Genomic DNA, 26450 nt, shown 5'->3' on the forward strand with positions numbered 1-26450 from the left:
GCCAGCGGCCTGCTTCACGTGGGGCTTCATCCCGCATGGGCGCTACCAGCGGATGGGGACCGCTCGGTCCCTGGCTGTGCTGGGGAGGTTTCCCCATCATAGGTGTGAAAGCACGCACAGGTGAGGAGTTTTCAGAAATCCACACAGCGCTTGGGGTACAAAAACCGAGTGGTCTGGTCGATTAAGAACGTTTTTCTGGGGAAAAAAACCCCAAAACCAAAAACCAACCAAACGGGGGAAAAAAAACCCAACCAAAACCAACAAGAGAAAGATCAAATGTTTCCAAAACCAAAACAAGTACCTTTGAGACAAGCGCCAGCGGTCAGACCAGCGTCAGCCCAACCCCTGCCGAGAGGAATGGGGCGACAGCCCCTGGCGGGGCCCCGGCGGCCCCCGCGGGCACGGGGCGCGCGCCCCTCCCGCGCACACACACACACGCGCCCCCGCGCCGCTGACTCGGCTCCGTTTGAACCGGCCACGCTCGCGCTCAGCCAACAGGGCGCGGCGCTGGGCCCTGACGTCACGGGCGGCGGGAGCGGGGCCGGGCTGGTCGCGCCGGGCGGGCGGGCGGCAGCTCCGCCACGGGCGGGCAGAGCTGTCAGCCGTGGGGCCGCCGGCGCTGCCGCCCCTGCCCACGCGTATGTACACGGCGCCCAGGAAAATGAGGGTAAGCGCGTCGGCTCGGTCGCTGCCGTCGTGACCCCCACCCGCCCTGTGGGGACACCGGGGGGACAGTGCGCGGCAGGGCAGAGCCCCAAGGTGGCGGCTCGGTGATACCGAGGGGGGAAACCCCATAACGGTGAAGGGGATGGGGGGGGGATTTGCCTCAGAACTTGCCCTGCTCCCAGCTAGAGCCCGCCCCGGAGCGGAGGGTGCTGCGGGAGGGGGCTGTCCGGGGCCGGCCGACCGCCGAGAGGGCGCCGGGGGCGGCAGGTGCTGCCCGAGGGCGCCGGCTGCGGACGCCGCCGCCCGCCCCCGAGGAGCCGGGGGCTCGTGTGTGGGTGTGTGTGTGTGTGCGCGGAGAGTGCGCGTGGCTGGCAGGGGCTGAGAGCGCTGTGGCTGTTGACAGAGGCATTAACCGCCCTCCCGGCGGGGGCTCCCGGCGGGCCGGGTCCCTTGGCGCTTCTGGGGAGGCCGGAGCTGGCACCACAGGGAACGGGTGCTGGTGGCAGGAGCCAGCCCCGCCGGGAGAGCCCGGGCTCAGCTCCCGGCCTTTACAATCCGGTGAAGGTCGTTACAGGATGCTTTCGAAACGGGTCTTTAAAAACAAAACTGATGCAACAACGAACGTCTTAAAGGAGTTTAAAACACTTGATGGCAAAACCGGGGTGCGTTTCCTCCTAAAGCGCCTTTTAGGAGGGTTAACATCCCTTAAAACCCCCTGCAACTTCATATATTATTAGCCAAAAGTGCCCTTTGCAGCCTGTCGAGCCTGAGAAGTAGCTTTCAGCTCTATTGCTATGGACCTTAAAAGGGAAAAAAACAAATTACTGGCGCGTTACAGAGTATGCAGAGCAAAGCTGGCTGCTTCATCATATGCTCCAGTGACTTGTCAGATCGTTGTGTACTGCAAAGCTTAGGCCTAACCGATAAATCTGTGAAATACTGAGTAACCTTAACGCCTGTTTGTGCAGAATCATCATTTTCATTTCTTCTGATATGCTGTCAGATCCTGCATTTTCTGTTTTATTTGACTCTATGTGCTGAACTTATGAAACTGAACTCTGCTCCTCAGAGCAGTCTCCCTTGTGGCTGTTAAACAGCTACTGTATTTTAATTTACAGGGAATTACACTTCCCTTATATCTGTATCACATACGAATACATAAAGGTCTACTGGTTAAAACCACAAAACAGTTCTACTTATCAGCCTGATATACAAGTAAATCTGTCACCTTGATGAACAAGTCCTGTTAATACTGGTATTTTTTCCTTACCAATGCACCTAGTGTTCATCTGAGCTTAAAAATAGAAAAATGGTTTGTATCCCAGGTTGGAAACATGAATGATTGCTTCAGAGAGTTTGAAAGGAAGAAAGTGCCTTGCATTAAAAGAATAGAAAGTACAGTTTTGCTCTGCAATTGTTTCAAGTGCTACCTAAAAAAAAAAAATAAATTAAAAAACCTTATAGCATTTAAGGTTTTCATTTCTTAAACTAGTTTTTGAAAAATTGCTGAAGAGAGGACTTTTGTCTAAGACACGAGTGCAGTCAGAAACAGCTGTCAGTTTAAAGGTACTGGTAATGGCCTAATCCCTTTTATCTACATAAATGCTTTTCAGAGTGTGACATCATCATGTTTGTTTCATAGAGGGTGAGGCAGCAGCTGAAGAGTTAACACTGCCTTTTTTTCACTTTACCTCCTAAACAGTCTTAACTATTTCAGCAGCCAGGGGGAACTGTTTTGATACTGATGCTGAATAGTATTTCCAACCTTTACATACAGTAGCAGGATGTTTTGTTTAGCCTTTTGCATACATTTAAGCTGTAGCCAGTTTAAAACAAACAAACAAACAAAAAACCCCCACAGTTTACTCACAGTTAGTAACTATGGTACACTGATACAGCTTGGGGCCAGGGAGAGGGAGGTGGAAACCTCAAACCTTCGTGTGTCTTTTGTGTTGACAGCAGGTTTGTTTCCTAAGCAAAAAATCTCCAAAGAGACTGTTAAAATTAGAGTTATATATTACAGTATATGTCACAGCATTCAGTTCCACCCAGTTCATGGCTTCATGTACCAAGAAAAGGCAATTTTGTTCAGACAGTATGTCCCCCACTGTTTCCAGTGATATCTACATGCCAGAGAAGATGCATTTCTGTCAAGACCTAGATTACATCTAGCTACGGAAGTGGTGAAGGATTTATCATCACAAGTCAAGTATTTTGGCCAAAGATCTGACTTCAAAAAGAGTAAAAAGGGACATTAAGGCACAATATTGTTTGTTTATTTGTTCAAGTAAGGCACTGCTTCAGTACCTTTGAAATTCATAAAGCATTTTACATTTTTACCCTTGTATAGTTTTATGCATAAAGAGCCAGGGGAAAACTGGGGAGAAATCAAGTACAGTGAAGAAAATTCTTACAGCTTCTGCATCTACAGCTTTAGTGCCATAGTCTAAAGTGCATTTCAAACCCCAAAGCCAGCTTACGGATGTGTGACTGCTTGGATTCAGAACTTAGCTCTAATGCCCAGGCTGTGTTCAATCAAATATGTAATTGTGTTTAATGTATGCCTCTGTAAAACCCACACACATAAGACATCCTGAAAGAAAGCTTAACCCTCTCTCTTGTTTTTTTTTTTTGCCACTTCTGCAGGAAACTATGCCCCAGACACCAATATTTTCCAGCATGCTTGGTTCCAGTTGTAGTGGACAAGTGCAGCCAGATATGGGAGAGAGGTGTGTGGACCCTGTTTATCAGGATGGGAACCTTGTTTCTGGATCACTGGAGGCCTTGATAGAGCGCCTGGTGCCCACCATGGACTATTACCCAGATGTAAGTAGCCACTGAAGGGTTTTTTTTCTTCCCATGGTTTTCCTGCATTAGTATCTGGATTGGCGCTTCCTCAAGAAATTCTACCTCCATCTGATTCAAGATTAAAATGTAGGCTAAAGATGCATTTATTTTACTTGCAATATACATTCACGAAAAATGTTGCTCAATGGGGATACTCTCCTTTCTGTTTTTAAATGAGAACACTTGTTAGAAAGATAAAGCTGTGTTGAACCTAAATGGGTGCCTTAAGAACCAATTAAAAGCAGCATTAGCCACAGAATTTCCAATCCCTCTAAGCTGCTTTAGTTCTAATGCAGCCAAGATTAACTACTAACCAGCTCCTACCTGGGCAAGCAGACCTGAAATCAGCTCTAGCATTATTTTTTTTCCTTAATTCTCTATGCATCTTCTTGTCAAGCCATTGGGAAAAAAAAAAAAAAGAGATTTTAATTAAAATACTCTCTTTCTCAAGACATTTTAATGGGCCAGCACTATAATAATGCACGTTCCTGAGCCTGAAAATGATTTTGCAACTGATTAAACATCCTCAGTGCAGTCCCCTGAAGTAAATAATACTTATAACTCCAGGGCATGCAATAAGATTCTGAACCTAGGATATTATGAAGAGATAACTTTATCACTTAAAATGACCCCTTGTACACATTAATGAAAGATGTTATTTAAACAAGTTGACAAAGGTCAAAGAGGCTATATAGCATATATTCCATTTAGAGCTCTGAAAAAGCGGCAGCTGTGGCAGAAGCATCCCAGCTCTTTGTAAAGACTAACAAGGGGGTGGGAAATTGCAATCACTATTAACTTGTATGTTGAACTTAATGCTTGCGGTAGCGGGCTATGCTATATCTCGTTGGGTGTTTCTCAGTCTAATTCACGTACAACTTTTTACACTGTGGTTTCACAATAAAGTCACAATAAAGTCCCTCCAAGCTCCCACGTATACACCACCCATCTTCACAATTGCCATGCACAAAAAAGGGACTCCCCACGTGAGAGTTCAGTGGGTATAAGCAGCAGAATTGCCAGCAATCATCAAGAAGATTAAAGAAAGCAAAACCAGGATGTTTTAATATTCCAGTTCAAAAGTAATCCTAAACCTCGTATTTAAATATGACTAACGTACAATTGTACTGCTTTTGACAGATGCTGACTTAGTACCAAGTCCTGTATAAGAACACAGAGGGGTAACCATTGTTAGACATTAAATCTCTGCTCCCTGCCCCCAAATACATATTGTAGAATAAATGCAGAAGAAAGCAGCAGGTAGAGCTGGTATGGTGTACCAGTGGAATAGCTTGAGGCTGCTGTAGTTAAGCCTTCCAAGGAGTTGGTTCCTTGTCTTCTGTGTGATACTAGAATATACTTACTTGCTGCTTGGATTTCTGGACTACAGCTAAGGTTTTTTTAAGTAGCTGCTAATGCATATCCCTTATTGTAACTCATAACATAGGTACTATTTATAACAGAGCTACTCTGAAAATGGTTCCATAAAGTGAGCATTACTTAAGGGGTCTACAGCTTATTTTGGAACGCTGCTAGTTTCCATGGTGCTATCCCATACCCTGTGCAAGGGAGCATTGCAAACCAAGCTGCCATGGACCCTTCCCTGGGAGGCTGCAGTTTAAATAGACCGCAAGCTGACAGCTGAGAGATACAACAGAAGCTATCAAGGAAACTCCAGGGAAAGAGACATGGAAAACAGTGTTAGACCAAATTCATCTCCTCTACAGCAGGACATATTCTTTTAGTTAAATCAGATCACCCAATTTAGCTGAAAGTATTAATTATAAAATTAGTAGATAATTACTCTTTGAACATGAAGGAGGAGCTGTATTTGAGTCATCTTCAAATCTAAGTTTTCTGTTCCAGTTCAGTTGCATGTTCGTACTTAATTTCATGTTCATTTTTATTTTTAGGGAAGTTGCCACAGAGAGTTAGAGTGATAGCCATTTACACTGATATCCTGTCAGAAGAGTAGCCAATACTGTATGTTCAGGAAGAAGGTACAAACACCTCTCACTCCCATGTCTCTGGCTACACGTGCTAAGGCAGCAAGGCATCACCAATTAATTCGCACCAAGAGAAGCTATTGGTCACATTAGCAGAGATCACCTTCGTTTCAGAGTGTCATGTACTTACTCAGATTTTTGGATTAGTACATATGAGCACAATGCTTAGAAGGCATTCCTGCCTGTGGGGACATGAAGCTAAAGATCACAGTAAACTTCCAGACAGGAAAAAAAAAAAAGGGGGGATGGGGGAGAAAGCAAACACAGAGTATCTTTCTGTGCTGGTTACAGAGGCAAAACAAAAATATATTTCCCATGTTGGCAGAACACGAGACAGGCAAGGGAGAACGAGAAAGATAAGGGCCTACATTTGTGTACTGCTCTTTTGAGGCTTGTTTGGGTACAGGGACTTGTTCAGCACACAGAAAAACGTATACTCATGAGACACAGGAGTTCGGGAGGTTAGGAATGGAATGTACCAGTCTGCAACCCTTGTGCCCAAGCAAGAAAACGTTGCAAAAAAATATTTCACAAACAAGAAGTTCCAGAACGAACAATGAATGTGCAAAGAAAATATTTTTCTTTTTTTCCCCCCCCTCCTTGAGAAGACATCAGTGCATTCTTGGGTCAGAGAGTAACAATTCCTTCTTTAGTCTTGTGTGCTTGCGCGCTCTCTTTTTTTTTTTTTTAAAATATAATTCAGCTCATCTCTTAGCAACAACTTTAGGCACTAAAGGAATCTGGCTTCTTATTCTGTTGTAAAGCACAAGCCCCTTTTGTGTCAGCTTACGTTGTTCCAAGCGCAGAAAGGATTTTTTTTTTTTTTTTTTGCCTCTCTTCCCAAATACCTGTCACTTTTGTAGGATAAATGGAGCATAACCTTCATAGCTTATGGAAACATTTTTTAATCATTCTTTGTCAAACCAGCTAGCTTCATGGCTAAATTTCCATCTCCAAACCACTTCTTAGTGATTAGGGGACTGCCTTTGAGAGAGTGTAGGTTTTTACACTGCTATAACATTTAACTTATATGTGTATAGTAGTACAGGTGCAACAAAACACAGAAATCCTTGATCTAGATAAGGCATATGACATTAATATGAAATATTTCCTATGCAAAACAACTGTGTTCCTAACCCTGGAGACCTACTGCTAAGCTGAAATGTATGGCTTAGTTCAGCCCGAATTTTCTTTATTGGATAGGGAGAGGCTATTAGCAGAGGCAAGGAGATGGGCGGTCAATACTGCAGTCAGACCTATCATTTTTAATTTGGTTCCTAATTGCAGCTACTCCTTGTCTATGCCAGCATAAGCAATAAAAGTATCAAAAAGCCCCCACAACTAGATACCAATATACTGTAAGTCAGCATATCTTGATTGACCATAATGGAACAGTTTTGTATTGCAAAGTACTGAACTTTGTTCCAGTTAAGTGACTTAAAAAATGTTATAAAAATACAGAATCACAGAATCAACCAGGTTGGAAGAGACCTCAGGGATCATTGAGTCCAACCGTTGCCCTGACACCACCCTGTCAACTAGACCATGGCACTAAGTGCCATGTCCAGTCTTTTCTTAAACACATCCAGAGATGGTGACTCCACCACCTCCCTGGGCAGCCCATTCCAATGTCTAATGACCCAGCAGATGGGTTCCAGAAGTAATAATTTGTTTCTAAAACCTGGTAGCTCAGTGTTGTCTGGAAAAGCATTGCATGGGTCCAGTACAGATACTACTGATTACAGGCAGACATCAGCAAGCCTAAAATGGAAAGTATGCACTTCTATGGCCATGTATCTTCCTGTATCTTGCCAGCTCAGCACTTTTTTGAACATCATATAAAACATTATCAAACCAACCAAATAAAAGCATATGTCATCTGGGTCATGCTTTTTTTGCAGTATAACAATAGGGAAATGATACTCTGAGTGGGCCTTTCTCAGAGTCACTCTGGATAAACACTGTCCCACATCACACAAACTTCCACCAAGGAGACCAACACTAGAATTAGCACGAGAAGCAAAATTATATCTTTCTTTAAAAGAATGTGTTTCAGCTTATCAGCGTGAAGGTCACTGGCAGGACAGCACGGCTTAAGCTGTGGTTCCCTGCTACTTACATGTACAGGCACCCTTCAGACAGGCTTCTAAACTCCCAAAACAATAATGTGGGGAAGGGATGAAAGTATCAAAGTCCATAATTCTTTTTTTTATTCCCCATCTTTCTTAAATGCAAAATAGGGTAAAAGCCAGGGCTGCTTCATGTTTCCAGAACAAAAATTTTCACACAACCCAGTGACAGCTGACACACCCAACAGCTAAATTCCTTTCCCAGATAGTCCAGACTCACAGTTTTAAGTTCAGGGACAACACTGATAGAAATGAACACAGAAGGTGGCTACGAAAAATAACAGAGGATAACCAGGCATAGTTTAAAACACAAAATAAAAAAAACCCAGCCTCAACTCCCCCCAAAAAAATCTCACAACCCAACACTGTTCTTTCTCATGCTTTCATTCTGAATGGGGAGTTTATCAGTTCAGGATCGTTCTCACACACATAGGAATGAAAGGTCTGATATGTTGTCCCATAACACAACTAAGTCCCCTTTTGTGAATCAGGTTAGGTCTTCAGCCTAATTTTAGTGCCCATAACACACCGCATACAGTGCTACAGATTTTTACAGAGTTTCTCCAAAGCTGACACAATGTCATCAGCTGTTTCCAGATGAAGGTGTAAGAGCTACATTGAATTTACTTTAAAATTTTTTTGTCATTGTAAATGTAAAAATAGACTCTGAAATTCTGGAGAGAGACATAGAAAAAAAATACCAAACAGAAGCCCAGTTTCTTCAATTTTCCAGGTGTACACTTGTGTGGGATATTTGCAACCATGCCATGAAGAAGGGAGGCCATGCTGTCAGTGTCCTGTCACTACCCTGGCCACCTGCTCCAGGTCACCGAGAGCCCGATTGTTAGGTGGTCTCAGCTGTCCGTCTTTTGCAGGCATCAGTGGAAGCACTACTCAAGAACCTGACCCAAACTGTCTGTCCAGTTAACCTTTTTCCTCATCACTTCCTCTATTCATAAACAGTAGACAAGACGAAGACTACAGATTAACTCCAGTTTTGATTGTACAGAATTAAGGCTGTTCCTAATTTAATACATGAACCCCAGTGCTAATAAGATCTTCAAATCAGAATGAGCATTTTAAATGCCTCTGCTCTATCACACTCCACTCTGTTCTTTCATTAGCTTCCTTCACAATCTCAGGACAGAGTTGGATGTTTAACAGATATATGCTTAATCTATGATACTGTTTACTTACTCACAGAACACTGTGGCTTTTAGTTAATTTTGTTTTGTTAAAAAGAAAAAAATTCCTTTTCCCCCTTCTGATATTCAGAGGTTTTTAGTGCTAAATTTATATTGTAGGGCACACTGAGTACTAAAGAAGTGGAAACATTTTTAATTAATAGCACATTTTACTGTGATTAGAGAGATAAACCCCATAACCTTTTTGGAGTCCTAAAGATACCATTATTGTTTAACTACAAGTGTGTTTTAGAGACTGCAAGCAGAAGAATTTGGTAGCTAAAAGTAGAGATGCCATGTTTTAGACAACTGGTCTTAAGTTTTTAGATGTCTCAATTTACTTGCCCAGTCCAAGGTGGTACGTGCACACATTGACTGTTTATGTGCACACCTGGCTGTGGCCCACCAAATCACATTTCTAAAAACACAGTGCAAAGTAACAGTACACACTGCAAACATAACAAAGGTTAACTTAAATCCATTGTCAAGGAAATCCCCTGCAATTTCCTAATTTCATATTTTGTCAAAAAGCCTAAGGGAAAAACAGAAGTGCTTACGAGATGCTACTGTCATTACTCAGGCAATTAACATTCAAATACAGAAGCCAAGTTTCAAACACTGAAACAAGACTAGGTCATGAAGGCATTCTCACTTCAACTAAACTGTCCAGAGTATGATTCTCAGCATACAATGCATCACAGCTTTTAAAATACAAATGGAGAGGCTATTTCTAATGAGAAATAATAATTGTTGGCATTTATTAGCAGTGTTCATACTCAAAAGACTCTGAAACAGGCCCCAAAGAAGTAAAGTGAAGCTTAAAACTAAATTATTGTCATATGGCCACAATCTAAGCTAAAGCTTGTGTCAGTGATTGTGGGAAAAAGAAACGAAAAAAAAACATACGTGAAGAAATTACAGCTGTGGTTTGGAATACACATGAAGCAGTTTTCTGCAGCTCAATGAAAAACAATCACACTTAAAGAAACAAAGCAGCAGAAACAGTGGTGTTCAAGAGGCATAACACCCTACACTGAACATATTTCATTTGTCTGTTTGGTGAGTGATGACTAGTTAGGCATATTAAATTTGGCATTTTAAAGGGAAATAATTTGGGAATCTGAAAACACCACAGTTAACACCCTTGAAGCCTACAGCATTTGCTTTTAATAGAGCTAGAAAAGACCACCATGCCTCTGGAGACAGGAAAAATTATAAAAAGTTTAAACGAAGGAAAATTGCATTTGTGGTTTATGGAATAGTTTTTCCAAGGAAGACAGATTATTTTTGCTAAAGTTAATCAACTTTTTTTTTTTTCCCTCTCTGCTTCCACAGAGGACTTACATCTTCACTTTCCTATTGAGCTCACGAGTCTTCATTCACCCACACGAGCTCCTGGCTAAAGTGGGGCAGATCTGCATTAAACAGAAGCAGCAGCTAGAAACGGGGACTGAGGCAGAAAAGGTAAATGAGCAGTTACGTCCTTCAGTTAACTGTGCTACTGTAATTTATTTCCCACTCTCCTTCTCATTGTAAAGCTAAATAGATTGATAAAGAATAAATTGAAATTGTAATTGGCATGTGTTACTGGATGTACTTTTAGTTGGGTCTTTTTCCTTGAAGCACTGTTGCTTCTTTGCTAGCCACAAACATAGGTTATGTACTACCTCACCAGTCGGATACAGTGGCTGGAAATATAACTTTGCTCATGAGCTACAGGTTAGTGTTGTGTGCTGGAGTGATGTGTATCTGCATGAAACCTGCCCAGCAAGTCACTTTGCACTTTTGGGCTTTCACCAAGTTAGGTCTTTCTTGAATCTGATTCCCCTTTCTCCAGTCACCCTCACCATCCTATTAGAGTTGAGTGCTCTTCTGTAGGTTTTTGGTGGGGTGTTTTAAGTTGGTGTAACAGTAAATCAGAAAGTTACCTCTCAACAAAAATTAACAGATGCGCTACTTAAAATGGTAGCCTGTGCTGACACATGTGACTATACAGTTTTACTACAACCGATTAAACCAAACTGGGTCAGTTTATAATACACACTCAAATCCATCTACATTTCACCATTATGGAAAGTGTGTATTGAAGGGCTTTTGACTGAAATTGAAGTACCAGAATAGTCCAAGATGGGATGCAAATAAGAGTGACAAAAACAAGGATGAAATCGGTGAGTATTTAAAGACCTAAATTGTTCAAACTTGGGTATGTTTTGGATCCATTCTTCTATGATGAGAAATTATGTGCTCCCATTCCTAATCTTCAGCATGTGATAGTCCCATACAACAGTCCTTGTTGTATCAGGACTCTTGAGTGGGGGGCACAAAAGGCAGCTCTGTGGTTTGGCAATACAGAGTTTTTGACAGCAATACTGACCTAAGGGCTTCTTTCTCCCTTACTATTTCTGGGGTGCAGTCTCATGTTATGGCACAAAATCACTCCACAGGAAAAACTAACCACTTGGTGCAAAATGACTTTCATCTAGGTCGGTCCCCTGATCTACTCACCGAATAGCTATGTAACTTGTCAGGTAGGTGCTGGGGAATTCAAGGGGCCAGGGAAAGAAGGTGCAAGAACCACTGCATACAGCTTTGTGTACAGAGGTGATAACCGTTCCCATCGCAACTGCCAAACTAGTTCATGACTGAGCAGCCTCAAACTGATGCTCTGTAACTTGTCATGGTTCCTCAGCAACATGTAACTAAACAACAGAGGTAGGAACTTGTAAGAGATGCTGGGACCATGTCAAACATGAAATGAGTAGAGCTGATCTATAGACATACAGGGAGGAAGACTACTCCCAGTAGCTAGTGTCAAAATACATGTGTGAAATACTTGTATTTAAAAATAATGGGATATAAGATGAAACTTCTGTGAATAACACTACACATAGGAGATTTTAAAATGAAAACAGTATCTGGGGACTAAATCACCTGGCTGTTTAAATATATTAGTTGTAAAGTAGTATTATATTCTGGCTTTTCAGCAGATGTATTAAAAAAAAATCATGGCTTCCACATTGAAAAGAAATAGCATTACATCCTAACAACAGGATGTAAAATAGAGCAGCTCATATACCAAACACCCACACTCCTACACCTTCTGCTGACAATTTGGAAATGGGCCTACAGGAAAACCAACAAACAGCAGGATGACAATAAAGCATGAGTGTTTGGGAGGCTGCTTTAATTTACATGCTTTGCTGGTTGCTTTTCCTACTATGGTCTTGATCCCTTCCTATCCCCTTAATATAAACTGTAATTTTTTCCTGCCCACTAAACACAAAATTCTTGGAAAACACTACATAAACTTCTGACATGCCTCTCCAATGACTGCTTTACTGTCCTCTACTGCAAGCACCTCTATGTTTTACAGAATAATTTGGCCACTAGCATTTGCAAACATTTGGTTTTCTATCTGGCAACAAATGAAAGCTCATTTCACATGCAGCATAGAAATTCTCGACTCAAGGCACTCTACATATTCAAAGTCATAACCCATTAAGGTATCATCAGCTACCAGCACCTTCTAATTAAGTGGCTCCTTAGCAGGAAATAGCTGGCAAAAGTAGTTAAAGCAGCTCTGATCATTTCTGATAAGAGATTTGCATAAGCAAAGGGGAAGCTGGCTGACTTGGTATGAGCTGAAAGAGTGGCAAGGAGCCAGGTTTTGAGGTTACGCACCACAATACATATCATCCGTTTGTTTTTGACATCACTGGCTAGCCAAAGAGTCCTATAGAAAACAACCCAGAGGGAAGTGGATTAAAAATTAAAACACTCTGGGATGTCTTGGAGCCTGCTTAGAGTCCTTTTGGCCACTCAAAAAGGAAGGGTTTCAACAGTTTAAGACATCAATTATAATATATAAGTCAGTAGTTAAGCTTGACCATAAAGAATACAATTTAACTCTCCATAAGTGCATTAGAGATTGTAAAGACCCAAACAATATCGTCAAAGAAAAAAGCACTTGTGTAGTATTATTCAGTGGAAGAACCTGTTTAAACTGTGGTGCATTATTTCTGCAGCTTGAGGGTGTTTTTTAAATAAAAAGTTAAAGAAGTAAGAAATAAAATGAGAAAGTGAAAGTTAGTTTCCATTAAGTTTCTCTTGCCTGTCTTGGAATACATAAGTCCCTTCAAAAATTATTATTTCCCTCAGTTTTTGTCACCAGTAAGTTTTTCTTTCAAAAACCAAAAATCAAAACAATAATCATAACTAGATCATTGTCATTAAACCTCCCTTTCCTACAAGCACAGTACTGCTACTGCCCTCTCCTTTCTAATTGGTAGTTGTTTCTCAGTACTGTCTTTCTTGTCTCATGCAGAACAGGGCTGATCCACAGTACTTCAATTAATAAAAGTATTTTTCTTCTCAAAGAAATATTTATGGGATAAGTATTCCCATAGACTCCAGAGAACTCTGTGTTAGGCCTCACAATGGAAGGCTCACATCTGGAGAAGGACTAAAGAAAAAGTAGGTTGGTAGGTTTATTGCTACCATGACAAAAAGGAAAATGTGTGCTACTACCCACATATCTCTCTGATTTCTATCCAGGTTATCACAAATTATGTGCATCAAGCCTGTCATGCTGCTTTGGGTTTCATCAGAGCGTACATGAAACAGGAATCTCATGTTTTGCTATATTGATGTTTTTTAGTGTTCTCTCAGAAAGCATACCTTATTTTAATGAGCATTAAAAGCATCTGATAAAACATTGAGCTTTTTTACACCTGAAGAGTAATTACATGAAGAGTAATATGGTTTGCAGTTTGTCTTGCAACAGATGCCTGGCTTTCCATCATGGAGGAAGCAAACCCTAGCAACTCATGAGTAGATACATGAGATGGAAAGTCAGTGTTCAGCCATGGCCTAAGGAAGGATTTTGGAACCTTCCTGCCCCCATCCCTCCTTTTTCAGTTTCAAAAGTTAAAAAGAAAGGATTGTCAGGATAATACCAAAAAAAACCAGTTCTGTAGCAGCTTTTGGTAAACAAAAGTAGAGTAGGCACATACCTGTTAACTTTAATTGCATGGAAGCGCACTGGTTGGCTGATTAATTCTCTATCACCACCTACAGATTATTCTTTTAATAACATCAGGCTCCATGCATTGCCTAGCAAAGTAGTATAAATTGTCTTTTCCTCAAGGCAGATGACGGTGGGAGTTTGGAGGACAGACAGCTATAATCTGGAACTCTGTCCCACACTGTTTAGAAATACTTTGAAGCTGAGCTCCACAGGAGTGGCGTTGGCAGAGATTGCTTTGCAGGAATGCCTACTGCTGGCAAAGAGAACGGTGATGTTTTCTTTTTGCCCTCACTATCTAACTATTCTGCACTTCTTTTACTAGCAGGTTTAATTAAATGCTATCAGTAAAAAACAGCTAGGAAAAGCATGCTAGCAGAGCACAGTTTGCAGCTCTGAAAAAAAAAAAAAATAAGAAAATTCCCTTCGGATTTACAGGGGGCACTGGCCCATTTTCAGATTGAGGACTGAAGTTAAACCATGCACCTTTGAAAGTTCTTATTAATCATTATTTATATTCTGACTGACTGTATACCAGTGAGGTGAAAAAAATACAAAAAAATAGCTTAGTTTGGTTGACTTTTGGTTTTGATTAAATAAACTGGGACATACAAAACATCAGATGATGTTTTGGCAGGAGTTCCTACCAATTCTTGGAAGACATTCTCCATTTATCTTAATAGAAAATACACCAATTTCCCGTAGTGACACTCACATGCTAAGGCACGTTCTATAAGCCCTAAGAAGCTGATGGAGAGTGCAATGAGGAAAGTGCACTGTGCGTGGGGAGAAGGAACTGCCGTGTAGTGGGACTTCTGTAGATTACACAAGTAGGGAGGTAAGCAAATGAAAGCTTCCTCTTTTTCCTCAGTGCATCACAAGCTGGGTGGGAGAATAAATGTAACCTTACCTAAGTTTTGATTCTTCCTGTTGGTTAAAAGTGTTCTTAGCACTCACACTCCCAATTTTACAAGAGTGCTCCCTTGGATTTACTGATGCTGCTCTCTGTTGCTATGATAGTGGAGTAATTGGCATCCAGTTCAGGTCTAACTGATGAAAAGCCTTAGAAGATTCACGGGTAACAGAAGAACTTAGAAAATATCTTTCCCTCCCCTTTCTGTGGCTGATAGTATTGGCTCTTATTCAAAAAGCTTTTTATTTTCAAAGTCCATTTTGATTTAGATATCATAGAGAGAACACATCTTTCCTGTCATTCATTTATTTTAATATACAGCTCAATCTGGAGGGTCTGATAAATTCTATAGACCAAAAATGTCTTTGTGAACATTTCTCATGAAAGATGCTTAGTAGAGTGCTGCAGTTTATATGCATTTGAATTCAAACGCTAAGTTACTGCTGCCTCAGATGGCATAAATCAGCTTAAGTCCTATTGACTTCAATCAAATAAGTCACAAACTATTCTGTTATCTTCCTGGCTTTATACAACTAACCTTGAAAATATCTTCAAAGTGTTTGGTAAGAGACATTACCAAGTTATCATGAAAGGAGGCTAAAGTATACTATTTAGGAATCTGGCCTACAGTTAAATATGTTCTTTTTTGTCCCCTTCACTGACTACTAATGCAAAGAATTTTCAAGGGTGTCTCTAGTTTTATGTGCACGTTCATCAGCAAATTTACTCTGTAGTCAGAGAGGTCTATGGTCAGTAATCACCTCATTGTTTCTTTCTAGGCAAAACTAAAATCCTTCGCTGCCAAAATCATTCAGCTCCTGAAGGAATGGACTGAAACTTTCCCCTATGATTTCCAAGACGAAAAATCCATGAAAGAGTTGAAGGAGATTGCTCACAGGATCACACAATGTGATGAGGTAGGGGCTGGGGAGTTGGGGAAACTGAAGTGGGAAAGCAATATTTGTCAACCTTTATAAATAGTTTATCATATTATATACAAACCCTTAACTCCTGCATGCAGTATTTTCTAAATGGACTACAGCAACAGTTGCTAAGCTGTCAGTGTAACTGCAGGACATGGGCTGAGTGATGAACTTAATGGTCCATTAGCAAAAACTGTCTATGTATAATCACCAAGTGTAAGAGGAAGAGACAAAATAGTCACGATAATATGAAAAATGGATGTGGTGCAGAGGGAGAAAGAACAGTGACTATTAATGGCACAATATAGTTAACTTTAATAATGAATTATGTACCATCCTTTGTACTTTGTTACTACTCTATACATCTAAGTCCCACAAGACATATCAACTAGTTGTATCAAATGTACTCTTGCTCAAGGTGAAGATGCTTATTATTTAATAGTTCATTCCTAGCTCCTAGCAATAATCAGCAACTTTTTTGCTGCTATGTTTCAAGTGACATGCAGTATTTCCACTAAGGAAGTTGTATTTGAGCTCTGCTAGTCAATCACCAGCCTTAACAGCTCTGAGTTTCTAACCTATGAAGAAAACTAGGCCTCACAGAAGACTTTTCTAAAGCAATCAGATGAAGAAAATTCACATAAAACAAGGGCTGTTAGTTTTCTGGGGGTTTTTTTGTTTGTTTGTTTTGTTGATTTTTTGTTCCAACACTCACAAAGGATATACTTTCTCATTGAGAAAGTCACTGTGACAACTAATAGACAGAAGGAAGGATATAATCAAGAACTGGAAGGGAATTAATTGTGAAGTGTTTGTATGAACATGAAGGCTTATTTTTGCATAAGTAGAAGCTTCTCCTTGTTTTTAACCCTCCACGTCAAGATATTTTTGAGAACAATTGGCAGGAAATGGGAAGACAATTGTATTGTGTGTTTTTGTTGGTTCAAGTACAGAGAAAATGAAGAACAACAGGTTTGACAGCACTGCATGAATCAGTGATAGGACACAATACAATTAGGTGTTACCAAGTTGTCAAAGGGAAGTATGTCAGTTTTGTTGCATCAGCAGAGCTGTTTACCTGGATGCTACTATGAAAATGTCAGTGCCTTAGTAGCAGGGGGAAGGGAAATAGGATTATAATATGCCTTCTATTCCCTTTGTAGACAAGGGTGAAGAGGTCTATGTTGGCAGAGGTACTGCTGTGAAAGGGGACTTGGTAAAGGTTTTATTTAGCATCTGTATCTTAGTATTTAATTTGTCTATTACTTTGAACTAGAAAGAAGTTGTGGTCTTTCTCTTTCCCTTCCCTCCTACTCTGTTATGTACGAATAAATTGTCATTTGAGAAAAACATGTCTTCGTGGAGTGGCTCAGTGCTCTGGCGTCTGAGGCATCTGATGACATCCATTAATTACAGCATCACCGTATTTATCCCCTTAACAAGGCTACAAGTCAAGTTTGATCAGTGAAGAGCTATGCCACATCTGACCTCTAGGAAACATAATTAAACAGTGACAAAAAGCAGCTCCTGGTCTCAGTATTTGTTACCACAGGAAATTATCCATACTGTGCTTCAGCAAGGGATTATGGTAATGGTTTGGGGTTTTATTTTCTATTTTAAACCTTTTCCGAATCCCCGTAGGACACTATTCTCCATCCATAGGATAGAAAGTAAACTGAGAGCTCACACAAAGCGGTTGGGCACTTGTCCTAGTAATATCAGACAACATACCAAATAGCTATAGCTACAGCCAAGGTTGTGCCCCAAATGAAGTACAGATGTCTTGTTTGAACTCAAACAAGGACAAATTATTATACACTCATTGACTTATTTTCCAAAGGTGTAAGAAAATATAGGGTAAGACTAGTAATGAAAGGAAAATGCTAAAACTCTAAGGGCATTTGTCTAAGTATTAAGACGCCAATAAATTCACAATACCTTAAGTAAGCCATAGTTTTTCACATCACTGCCATTTCTTTGTTCACTTTCACATATCATCTGTGATGCTCTCACCTGCCTTCAAGTTTGATTCTCTATGATCCATATCTAGAAAGTCTGCCTCCTCCCAGTCACATGGGTAAGTCAGGCATAGCGGCTGAAGTCAAATGATTTACAATAGGAAGCTCAGCATACCAGAAAGCAGAATTAGCACCTTTTTCAGTCCCCCTACCACGCTCCCTTGGCATTTCTGAACACTTGTAGCACAATATCTGAAATGGCTCCAGCCAGCTGCTGTTCAGCGGTAATCCAGTTGCCTCATCAAGATGAGCTACACTGCCTTCAGCTTTTCATTTGATTTCACTTGGGAGTCAAATTATTGCCTTGTAAAGCAACATTCTGACACTATTATTGCTTAATTATAGCATGCAATATACAAGTATTTGGTAGTCATCGTCTCTCACATCTGCTACATAATTTCAGTCATCACTGCACATTAGTGGCTTCTTTGAATGATCGCAGATTCATTGCAGTTCTTTCTAGTGTATCCAGTTGACTGGCAGAAACCAACACAGCAGGTTGTAAACTAACTGTGAACCTTGTTGCTAACTTCAAGAGAAAAAATTTGCATGAAAGCAAGAGAACAATTTTGTAGGAAAGAGGAGAAGGACTGTCTTTGGTAGAATTAGTTTTTCCAGCAGCAGAAAGAACAGGGTTGGAGAACCTGCATCATTTAAAGCAGTAACAGGAGTGATGGAGGAATAGGAAAGTGATGAAGTTAGCTCTTCGGGGTTGACCTCATAGAGAAATGTCTGTAGGACACACACAATCAATGGCATAAAGAGTTCAGCTTGCCTTAGTTGTCAAAACGCTGAACAGATGGATTATATTTCTGTGGCTTTACTAGTATGTATCCTTATAGATCCTATGTTTAAAATCTCCACCTGATGAAGAGAAAGGCATTTTAGTTGTCCAAGAACATGATGTATATTGTGCTCTTACCTAAGTCTTTGCATGCTATAGTTGTTCGAAGCCAAGCCAGGGTATTTTAGGGATATAATCCTGGATATAATGTGAATTCTCTGGATTCTGCCTGCGCTAGACAGACTTGATCATCAGTGGGTCTGATGAGAACAAGAAAGAGCTTTTTGCCATTTGGTACACAGAGGATCCAAGAAGCCTTGTGCAAGCAACTCAACCACCTTTTGCTGTACCCACTTTTATGCTGTTTACCTTGATGCCTTTGAAATGGGGTACTAGCCAAAAGTTGCCGCAAGTAACAGACTAGCCAAGCAAGTGGAACATTTGGGAAGGCAGGCAGGCATAACAGTATTGTTATGAAGTTGTGTGGGAAGTTAGGGCAAGTTCATTTGTCACAGGATGATCAGCACAGATAAGATGAAAGAAAATGGCTAATGGGCATTTATTCTTCCCAGTCAGAAATTCTTTGGCAATCTGTGTCTGCAAGAGCTGAAGGTTTTTAGCAGTCATTGTTTCTGCCTTTTCCTTAGGAAAATGGAACAGTGAAAAAGATTATTAGCCAGATGACACAGAATCTCCTGATGGCCATCTCCGCACGGAGCCAGTACCAGGAAATCAGAGAGAAATTCCGGCAACCTGTTACCGACAAAGGCACCATCCTCAAAACCAAGCCACAGTCAACTCAAAAGGACATACTGAGTGTGTGCTGTGACCCTCTGATTTTGGCACAGCAGCTGACCTATATCGAACTGGTAAGACACTAATTGGTGTGAATGATTTCATTTTCCATTTTCTAAATATTAATACACTCATAAATATGAATTTTGCTATGGGTTCACTGAACGCCTCTAATGTTTTAATGAAAAAAAGACCAAGTAATGAACAATAGCAATTAGTTACACAGACAGAAACACCTCACGCCTCTACAGTGTAGGAAGATGAAAGTTAACAAAATGTTCTCCTAACTTTGGCTTTATTGATGTGTTTTTCACTGAACTCCCTGTTTGTCTGTACAGTGACAATCTCTCATCTCTCCAAACACAGGAAAGGGTGAGCAACATTTACCCGGAGGATCTGATGCAGATTGTCAGCCACATGGACTCCCTGGATAATCATAAGGTACAAGAAGGGGGTACAGAGGGAAAAAGAAACAAATAACCACCAGGGTACAGAACCTCCATGATTCGAGTACACTCTGTGCAAGAAAGGCTGTCATTTTCTAACCTTCTTTAAGCTCATGCCTGAGGAAATATCCAACAAGATTTTATCAAGACATGAAAAGGAAGTTTTATCTTTTGGTATGTTGATTTTATCATGATACAGGATAGGATTAACATGTGGCCTGTTCTCTTACAGTGCCGAGGTGATGTGACCAAAACCTATAATTTGGAGGCCTATGACAATTGGTTCAATTGTCTCAGCATGCTGGTGGCTACAGAGATTTGTCGGGTAAGTATGTGTAGAAAACAAGATAGCAAAATGATCCTGGCCTTAAGGACAAAAGGCAGGCAGTGGTCTCATAGAAATTTAAACATTAGCAGTGCAATTAAAGATAATGGCATTACTCAGGCATTAAATTATTTGCATGCTTATGTGATTAAGAGTTCATGGCTATGCTTTGCATATATTCTCTGGTTTTGTGGAGCTTCCATAGTAGCATTAGTCATGCAGTGAAATGGAACTTGTGTGGAGTTTGAGTTGGGAGCTTTTTTGGATTTTTTTTTTTATGTTTAAATACATCCATAAATTCTCAAAGATACTTGTCTTTAAATGCAGATTTACCAATAAACAGCTGTCCTTCCACTGCATTTAGATATCATTAGCGCTGTCATGTATTAATTTTTGTTGTAGAAAAATCAGGAATAAACTTTTTTCAGAAGCCTGGAAAGAAAATGGACTACTGGCAAGGTTAAAGAAAAAAAAAAAAAGGAGGGAGAACAGCCTTATTAGAGGTTAAAGTAACCTCTATATCATATATCTATCATATAATAAGCAAAGAAAGGGAAGTTATACTGCCCCAGAAACACCTTTTTTCTTTTTTTGCATGTGTATGCTCTGTCTTTAGATTCTATTAACATGCACCAGTTCTAGCAAATGGGAAATTTTCTCTCTATTCCTGCTTGGTCAATAGCTCTTCTGTGGAAGTCCAGATGCCTACTGCAGTTTCACAAAGTCTGATATATTGATCCTAATGTTTTAAGATTTCCTGCTCTCACAGAAACTTATTACAAAAACACACCAAGACATAGAATCAATCTTCCAGAGCTGGCTGGTGTGGCTAATGCGTTTAGTAAACCAGCCAAACAAAAGGTTTTAGCATACCAAGGGCTAAGCCAAGCCATTGACTAATGAACCATTTTCTTTTGATATGACACAGAAACTGAAGTATTTAGGTAAGAGGTTTTTTTAAAAAAGAAAAAAAAGGAATTCCATGGTGAAGTAGTCTGCAGTCACCACTCAGGAGCCATTTTTGTATAAGCCAGACTGAACTTCTAGATCTAAATATGGGAAAGATTTTGATGAATGTAATCTAGGCAATAATACTAACTTTTAAAAAATTTTTTTTTTAAAAAAAAAGATTGATGTTTGAAGAAAAACAGAGTTTGAAGACAGTGCTATATATTAATTTTGCATTGCCATTTATAAAAGAATCTGTAACGCAGATGTTCAGCATCACTTGCTAGATCCTTTGTATGTTTGCATGAGTGGGAATTCATATATTTGATCATAATCACTACTTGCTCCAAGAGGTCATTTAAGAGTACACACAGTAAAATGAGAAAATGAGGACATGGCAATTGTTCTCTCTCACATTCAGGTTACATGCATCTAGTCTTAATTCTGTCCACTGCTTTCCCCCCTTCTTCAGAGGTTTAAATTTTTTGCATATATTCTGATAGCTGCTTTTCCAGTAACAGGAAATTGCTGAAAGTGTCCAGCTTGTTTATACAAGATTCCCTAAGACATTGAACTTCATGTATAAACAAAAAATTACACTCCCCCACAACTGGACAAATAATTGATAGTAACTCCAAATATCTCTGCTATTTTATTCAAAATTAATCTTAACAAAATACCCTCAGGCCTATATTATCATAAGATTTAGCTAGATAAAGTCTTGAAATGTCTATTCAATCAACCTGTTACAATGCCTTTGACTGAGCATCCCATTCAAAATTCAGGCCACTCCTTCCCTCTTAACAGATCTTGGTGTTTTTTCAGGTTGTAAAGAAAAAGCAGCGTACAAGAATGGTGGAATTTTTCATTGATGTGGCAAGAGAATGCTTCAATATTGGAAACTTCAACTCCATGATGGCTATTATTTGTGAGTATCTTTAACACAAGTGACAAAAGGCACTCCATTTCACAACCTGACGGGCAAGACTATGCTCGTACTTGCCTTAAGTTGTCTGACCGCATCAGCATGAACACTTCTACAGGGGCACTATGTACCAGTGAGACTAATGTGTGGGTGGGCGAGTGTTAGCTACAACTTGTTTGTCAAGCTGAACTGCCTTCCAAAATGCATGGTGCCTTCCAAAAACGTGTGGTGCTGATACATAAAACAAGAGTTATGTTAGCCCTGTATTTTTTCAACTCAGTTGTTTCTTTCTTTGTCTCTTCTTTCTCCATTCAGCTGGCATGAACTTGAGTCCTGTGGCACGGCTAAAGAAAACTTGGTCCAAGGTCAAAACAGCCAAATTCGATGTTTTGGAGGTATGTATAAAGTTTAGACTTCATACAGAAATCCACCAAGTAGTTTCATCCAAACCTCTGCTGTGGAATTACTAAGTCAGAGATCACAGAGTCACCTCTGTCAGTGGTCACCAGCATATAAACATTAGTAAGAGCATTTCCTGAATTTCAAACTCCCTACTTGCCTGCAAAGAGAAGTGGATGCAAGTTTTCGTTAGGTCAATTCTTCCTAGCATATGTTTTCCAATCAAGGCATTTTTCACTCAAGTGAATGCCATTTTGCTACCCTTAAAACTAATTAGAGGACTCCATCTAGTGGAGATCTGAATGAAAACAAAACAATTGAAATTGTCATCAGAGATTGGTGGCAGCAAGTTAGAATTTTTTTTTTCCAGCAGTCATTTATCATTTCCTTTCAGTCTTCCATTAACCACTGAAGCAAAGCATAGATGTAAAGCCAGTACAGAACCCTCCTTTCAAACAAGGCAGAAATTAGAAAAACCTGAATCCAGACCTGATCAGTATAAGATACTCTATCTTGAAAGTTTAAAAAGGGGCCCAACGAATTCATAGAGAGTGAACTCTCTGATGGTTAGATCAAAGCTTTTTATATTTAGGAAACATGTATTACTTGACTGCCTTTTTCCCCCCCCCATAAAAACAGCATCACATGGATCCATCCAGCAACTTTTGTAATTACCGCACAGCCCTGCAAGGAGCAGCACAGCGATCTCAGACTGCCAACAGCAATCGAGAGAAAATAGTCATCCCAGTTTTCAACCTGTTTATTAAAGATATCTACTTTCTGCACAAAATACATACAAACCGCTTGCCCAATGGGCAGATAAACTTCAAGGTAGGACTTTGCTATTATAGAAACCGTAACGCTAGTTAAACATTGTACATTACAAACATTGGCCAGTTTTGAACTTCTGGCTCGTTATATTACCAATTCCTTCAGCATTGCTGTGATCTAGACATAAAGCGATATCATTATCTAGGAAAAATGATTTCACCAAATTTCTGTGAAAGCTAGCACTTGCAGTTGCCATGTTTATATTATTACATATCCAGCAGATCCACAATTGCATATACAGAAGACAATCCATAAAACTGCTGGAATGTAGTTACCTTGAGTTAAAAGATTAGTTTTAAAGTGTACTGAATAGAGATTACTTCTTGTTAGTTTTATATGAAGTGGGACAGATGCACTGCAAAACTTAAAATTAACATAAGCAGAACTGATTGGAATAACATTGATTTGTTACCAAAACTGATGCATGAAAAGATTGAGAAGAAAATAAGAATTTCAGAAGACAAACCCCCCAGCATTAAAAATTACTTAAGTAATACAGAAATAGTCTAATGTTAGCTAATTGGAAAGGCAAATCTCCTTAAGGAACGTTGTGGTCATAGAATATTTAAAATAAAGGAAAGAACTTAAAATCCAGAAGTGTAAGAATTTTAGTGTACCATGTATGATGGCAGACAAAAGTTTGCCACTCCTCAGCCCTGCACCTGTCTTATGTCCAAAAGGGATTGGGGGAAAGGGAAGGCAGTGAAGAGTGGAAAGTAAGCTTTTCTGTGGCAGCAAGCCATCATATCTGATCAAATTGTAATAGGTAACTTCACTGTAGGTCACAGCTAGCTATAAATACTACATACAACCAGCAAATGGCATTTAGCAGGTCTTCAAGGGAGTTTTTACAGGTTCTGGATTCTCTCTCCCTGACTAATAAACATACTTGTCCAAAAGACCACAGCCTGTCAAAAGTACTTCTGAAGTTTTTTGCTATTATTAAGGCTGGGTAGGGGTAGAGGGGCATGCAGAATATGCAAACCCCATGTAATTATGCATTTCTTCAAATCCTAGGAAGGAAGGATATCAATAGTTTCTATATGTTACTTTGATTATTTCTTAAATTTAAAAAGTGCTTTATGAAGAAATCAGATATGTCACATTTCATTTAAGTTGAAGGTTGGAAATGTAACAAGTAAAGTAAGTAAATAAAAACCATTTACTGACTAGTTCCACTCACAGGCTAATTTAGAGATAAGACACAGAAAACAGGCCAACAGCACTTTATGGTATATGAAGAAAAGGTTGATGATAAAAAGAATTGAATGCAAAAGACCAGGCGGTTAGCAGGGATACACTGTTCTAAACTTGAGAGGCTAACAACAGATGAGGAACTATGAGCAACGGGGGGAGATGGAGGGAGCAGTAAGAAAGGATAACAAGGAAGATTGAGTAAAGGATAATAAGAGAAGCAGCATGAATAAGAACAAGACTGAGAGGCTCTGAAATTGAAACAAAAGAACTAATATTTGAAAGAAAACAAATATGATTTTAATAAAATTATTTTAATTACCTCATGCAGAAATTCTGGGAAATTTCAAGACAGATTCATGATTTCCTGACATGGAAGCAGGTTGAGTGCCCCTTTGAAAAAGACAAGAAGATCCAGAGCTATCTACTAACAGCACCCATTTATAGTGAAGAAGGTAAAATCCTTTACTGAGCATTATAGTGAGTCTTTCTACTTGTTGAAATGCAGACAGACTATGCAGATGAAAAAAAAATAACACACAAAAAATACTTGCTAAGTATGTATTATCACTTCCATATCAGCTTCTGATGAGAATAAACTTCATTATGAAGTCTGCTAAGTTACACCTGCAACAACTGTAACAATTTTTTTCAGTTAGATAACCCATGTATCTGATTGTTCTTATTTTATTTACTAGCTCTGTTCATTGCATCCTTTGAAAGTGAAGGTCCAGAAAACCACATGGAAAAAGACAGCTGGAAAACACTCAGGTATAAAGCTTCCTCAGAACACGAGTCTTTTTGCAAACATACACAGGCATGTGATCATCAGCTTCCTCCCTCCTATTTGCGTACCCAGCTTAAGACCATTTTGGCCCAAATGTAATTATTTTTTCTTCAAAATTCAAACCTGAAAAAGTTCAGTAGGGCTTGGATTTTGATGCAGCTTTTCCAGACAGATCAGTTCGGGTTGCAAGATCACTGCTGGGACTACAAAAGAGAATGTGCTTTGTTTAGGCTATCAAATACAGTAAAAGAATCTATATTTGTAGCAGTTTTCAGACATGCTTTTCTCAGGGGAACAAATATATAAAGATACTAAGAAGGCGCTATCATTTATCATACCTACGCACTTACAAATCTTATAAGAGGATGAAACTTTATATGAATACTTTAATTATCAGCTTACTTTTAAGGGAGAAAGTCTCAATGACTCCTTATCCCTCTTTGAGAGGGAGAAGCACCTCTTCCATGTACGTGATGAGATCAGTTAATTTAGATGAGATTTCTTCTAATACTGAGGCCAAGGCAGAAAGAGAGATTTAGACCTTTGTAAATCATGTTAAACATTTAGATTTGACCTATCTGTACCAGATAAAGAATGAATGAAGTCTATGTGTCCTGAGCTGCAGTTGAGCTACATTATAACTGTATGGTCCTAGACAAGACACTGTTTCCCAGTGATCCCAGAGCTGCTTAGGAAGTCCACATAAGCTTTTCACTTATGACACCCATGCAATGTACCTTGCATTAAATCCAATGCTGTTCAGCAAGCAATAGCTTAGGATGACAGAGGAACATATGTTATTTGCCTGAGCGCATCTTAAGGGCCTAAAGTAACGTTATAAAGGTTAAATTTTCATTTAATTTAAAGTCAGCATCTTTATTGGAATTCATAGGTGTAATTCCAGTTTATAGCAGTTGAAAAATCTATCCCTTGAAGAAAGGCTTCCAGCTAATGATGCAAGATAAATCTATTGCCAACCTTTACCAAAACTGTAAAACTTTTTGTCATGATAGAAAAGATAATTTTATTTTTTATTACTACTTCTTCTAGGACAACTCTGCTTAACAGAGCCTGAGATTTTTGGATCTGATCTGCAGACTTTGAAGCACATCGAATGAACGTGTTTTTACACCCTGAAAGACTTGGACTGAGCTAAGACAGACCTCACTGGCTGAGGTCTTTTTTTTGTATATACAGTAACTTTTATGAAATAAAATGTGGTAAATATTTCACATGTCAACCTTAAGGCACTTAAGTGAAGGGTTTAGGGTTTTTATTTTAAATATAAGGGCAGGGCCCTGTTCTCA

General features: G+C 39.7%; 1 protein-coding gene across 2 annotated transcripts; it reads left to right on the forward strand.

The window, feature by feature from the left end:
* The first annotated feature begins 573 nt into the window (after positions 1–573).
* RASGEF1A (RasGEF domain family member 1A) lies at positions 574–26398 on the forward strand. 2 transcript variants are annotated; one of them, XM_068398308.1, is made up of 13 exons: positions 574–667; positions 3313–3492; positions 10168–10296; positions 15548–15685; positions 19141–19362; positions 19655–19729; positions 19967–20059; positions 21833–21935; positions 22248–22327; positions 22971–23162; positions 24688–24811; positions 25055–25127; positions 26194–26398. In XM_068398308.1, exons 1-13 carry the CDS (start codon positions 641–643, stop codon positions 26216–26218), a joined length of 1461 nt encoding a protein of 486 aa, XP_068254409.1. In that variant the 5' UTR covers positions 574–640; the 3' UTR covers positions 26219–26398. The 2 variants fall into 2 exon arrangements, with proteins under 2 accessions (XP_068254409.1, XP_068254410.1); XM_068398309.1 differs by lacking the exon at positions 22971–23162.
* Positions 26399–26450: the final 52 nt, after the last annotated feature.

This window comes from Nyctibius grandis, chromosome 4 (genome assembly GCF_013368605.1).
Source record: "Nyctibius grandis isolate bNycGra1 chromosome 4, bNycGra1.pri, whole genome shotgun sequence".
Taxonomy (NCBI): domain Eukaryota; kingdom Metazoa; phylum Chordata; class Aves; order Nyctibiiformes; family Nyctibiidae; genus Nyctibius; species Nyctibius grandis.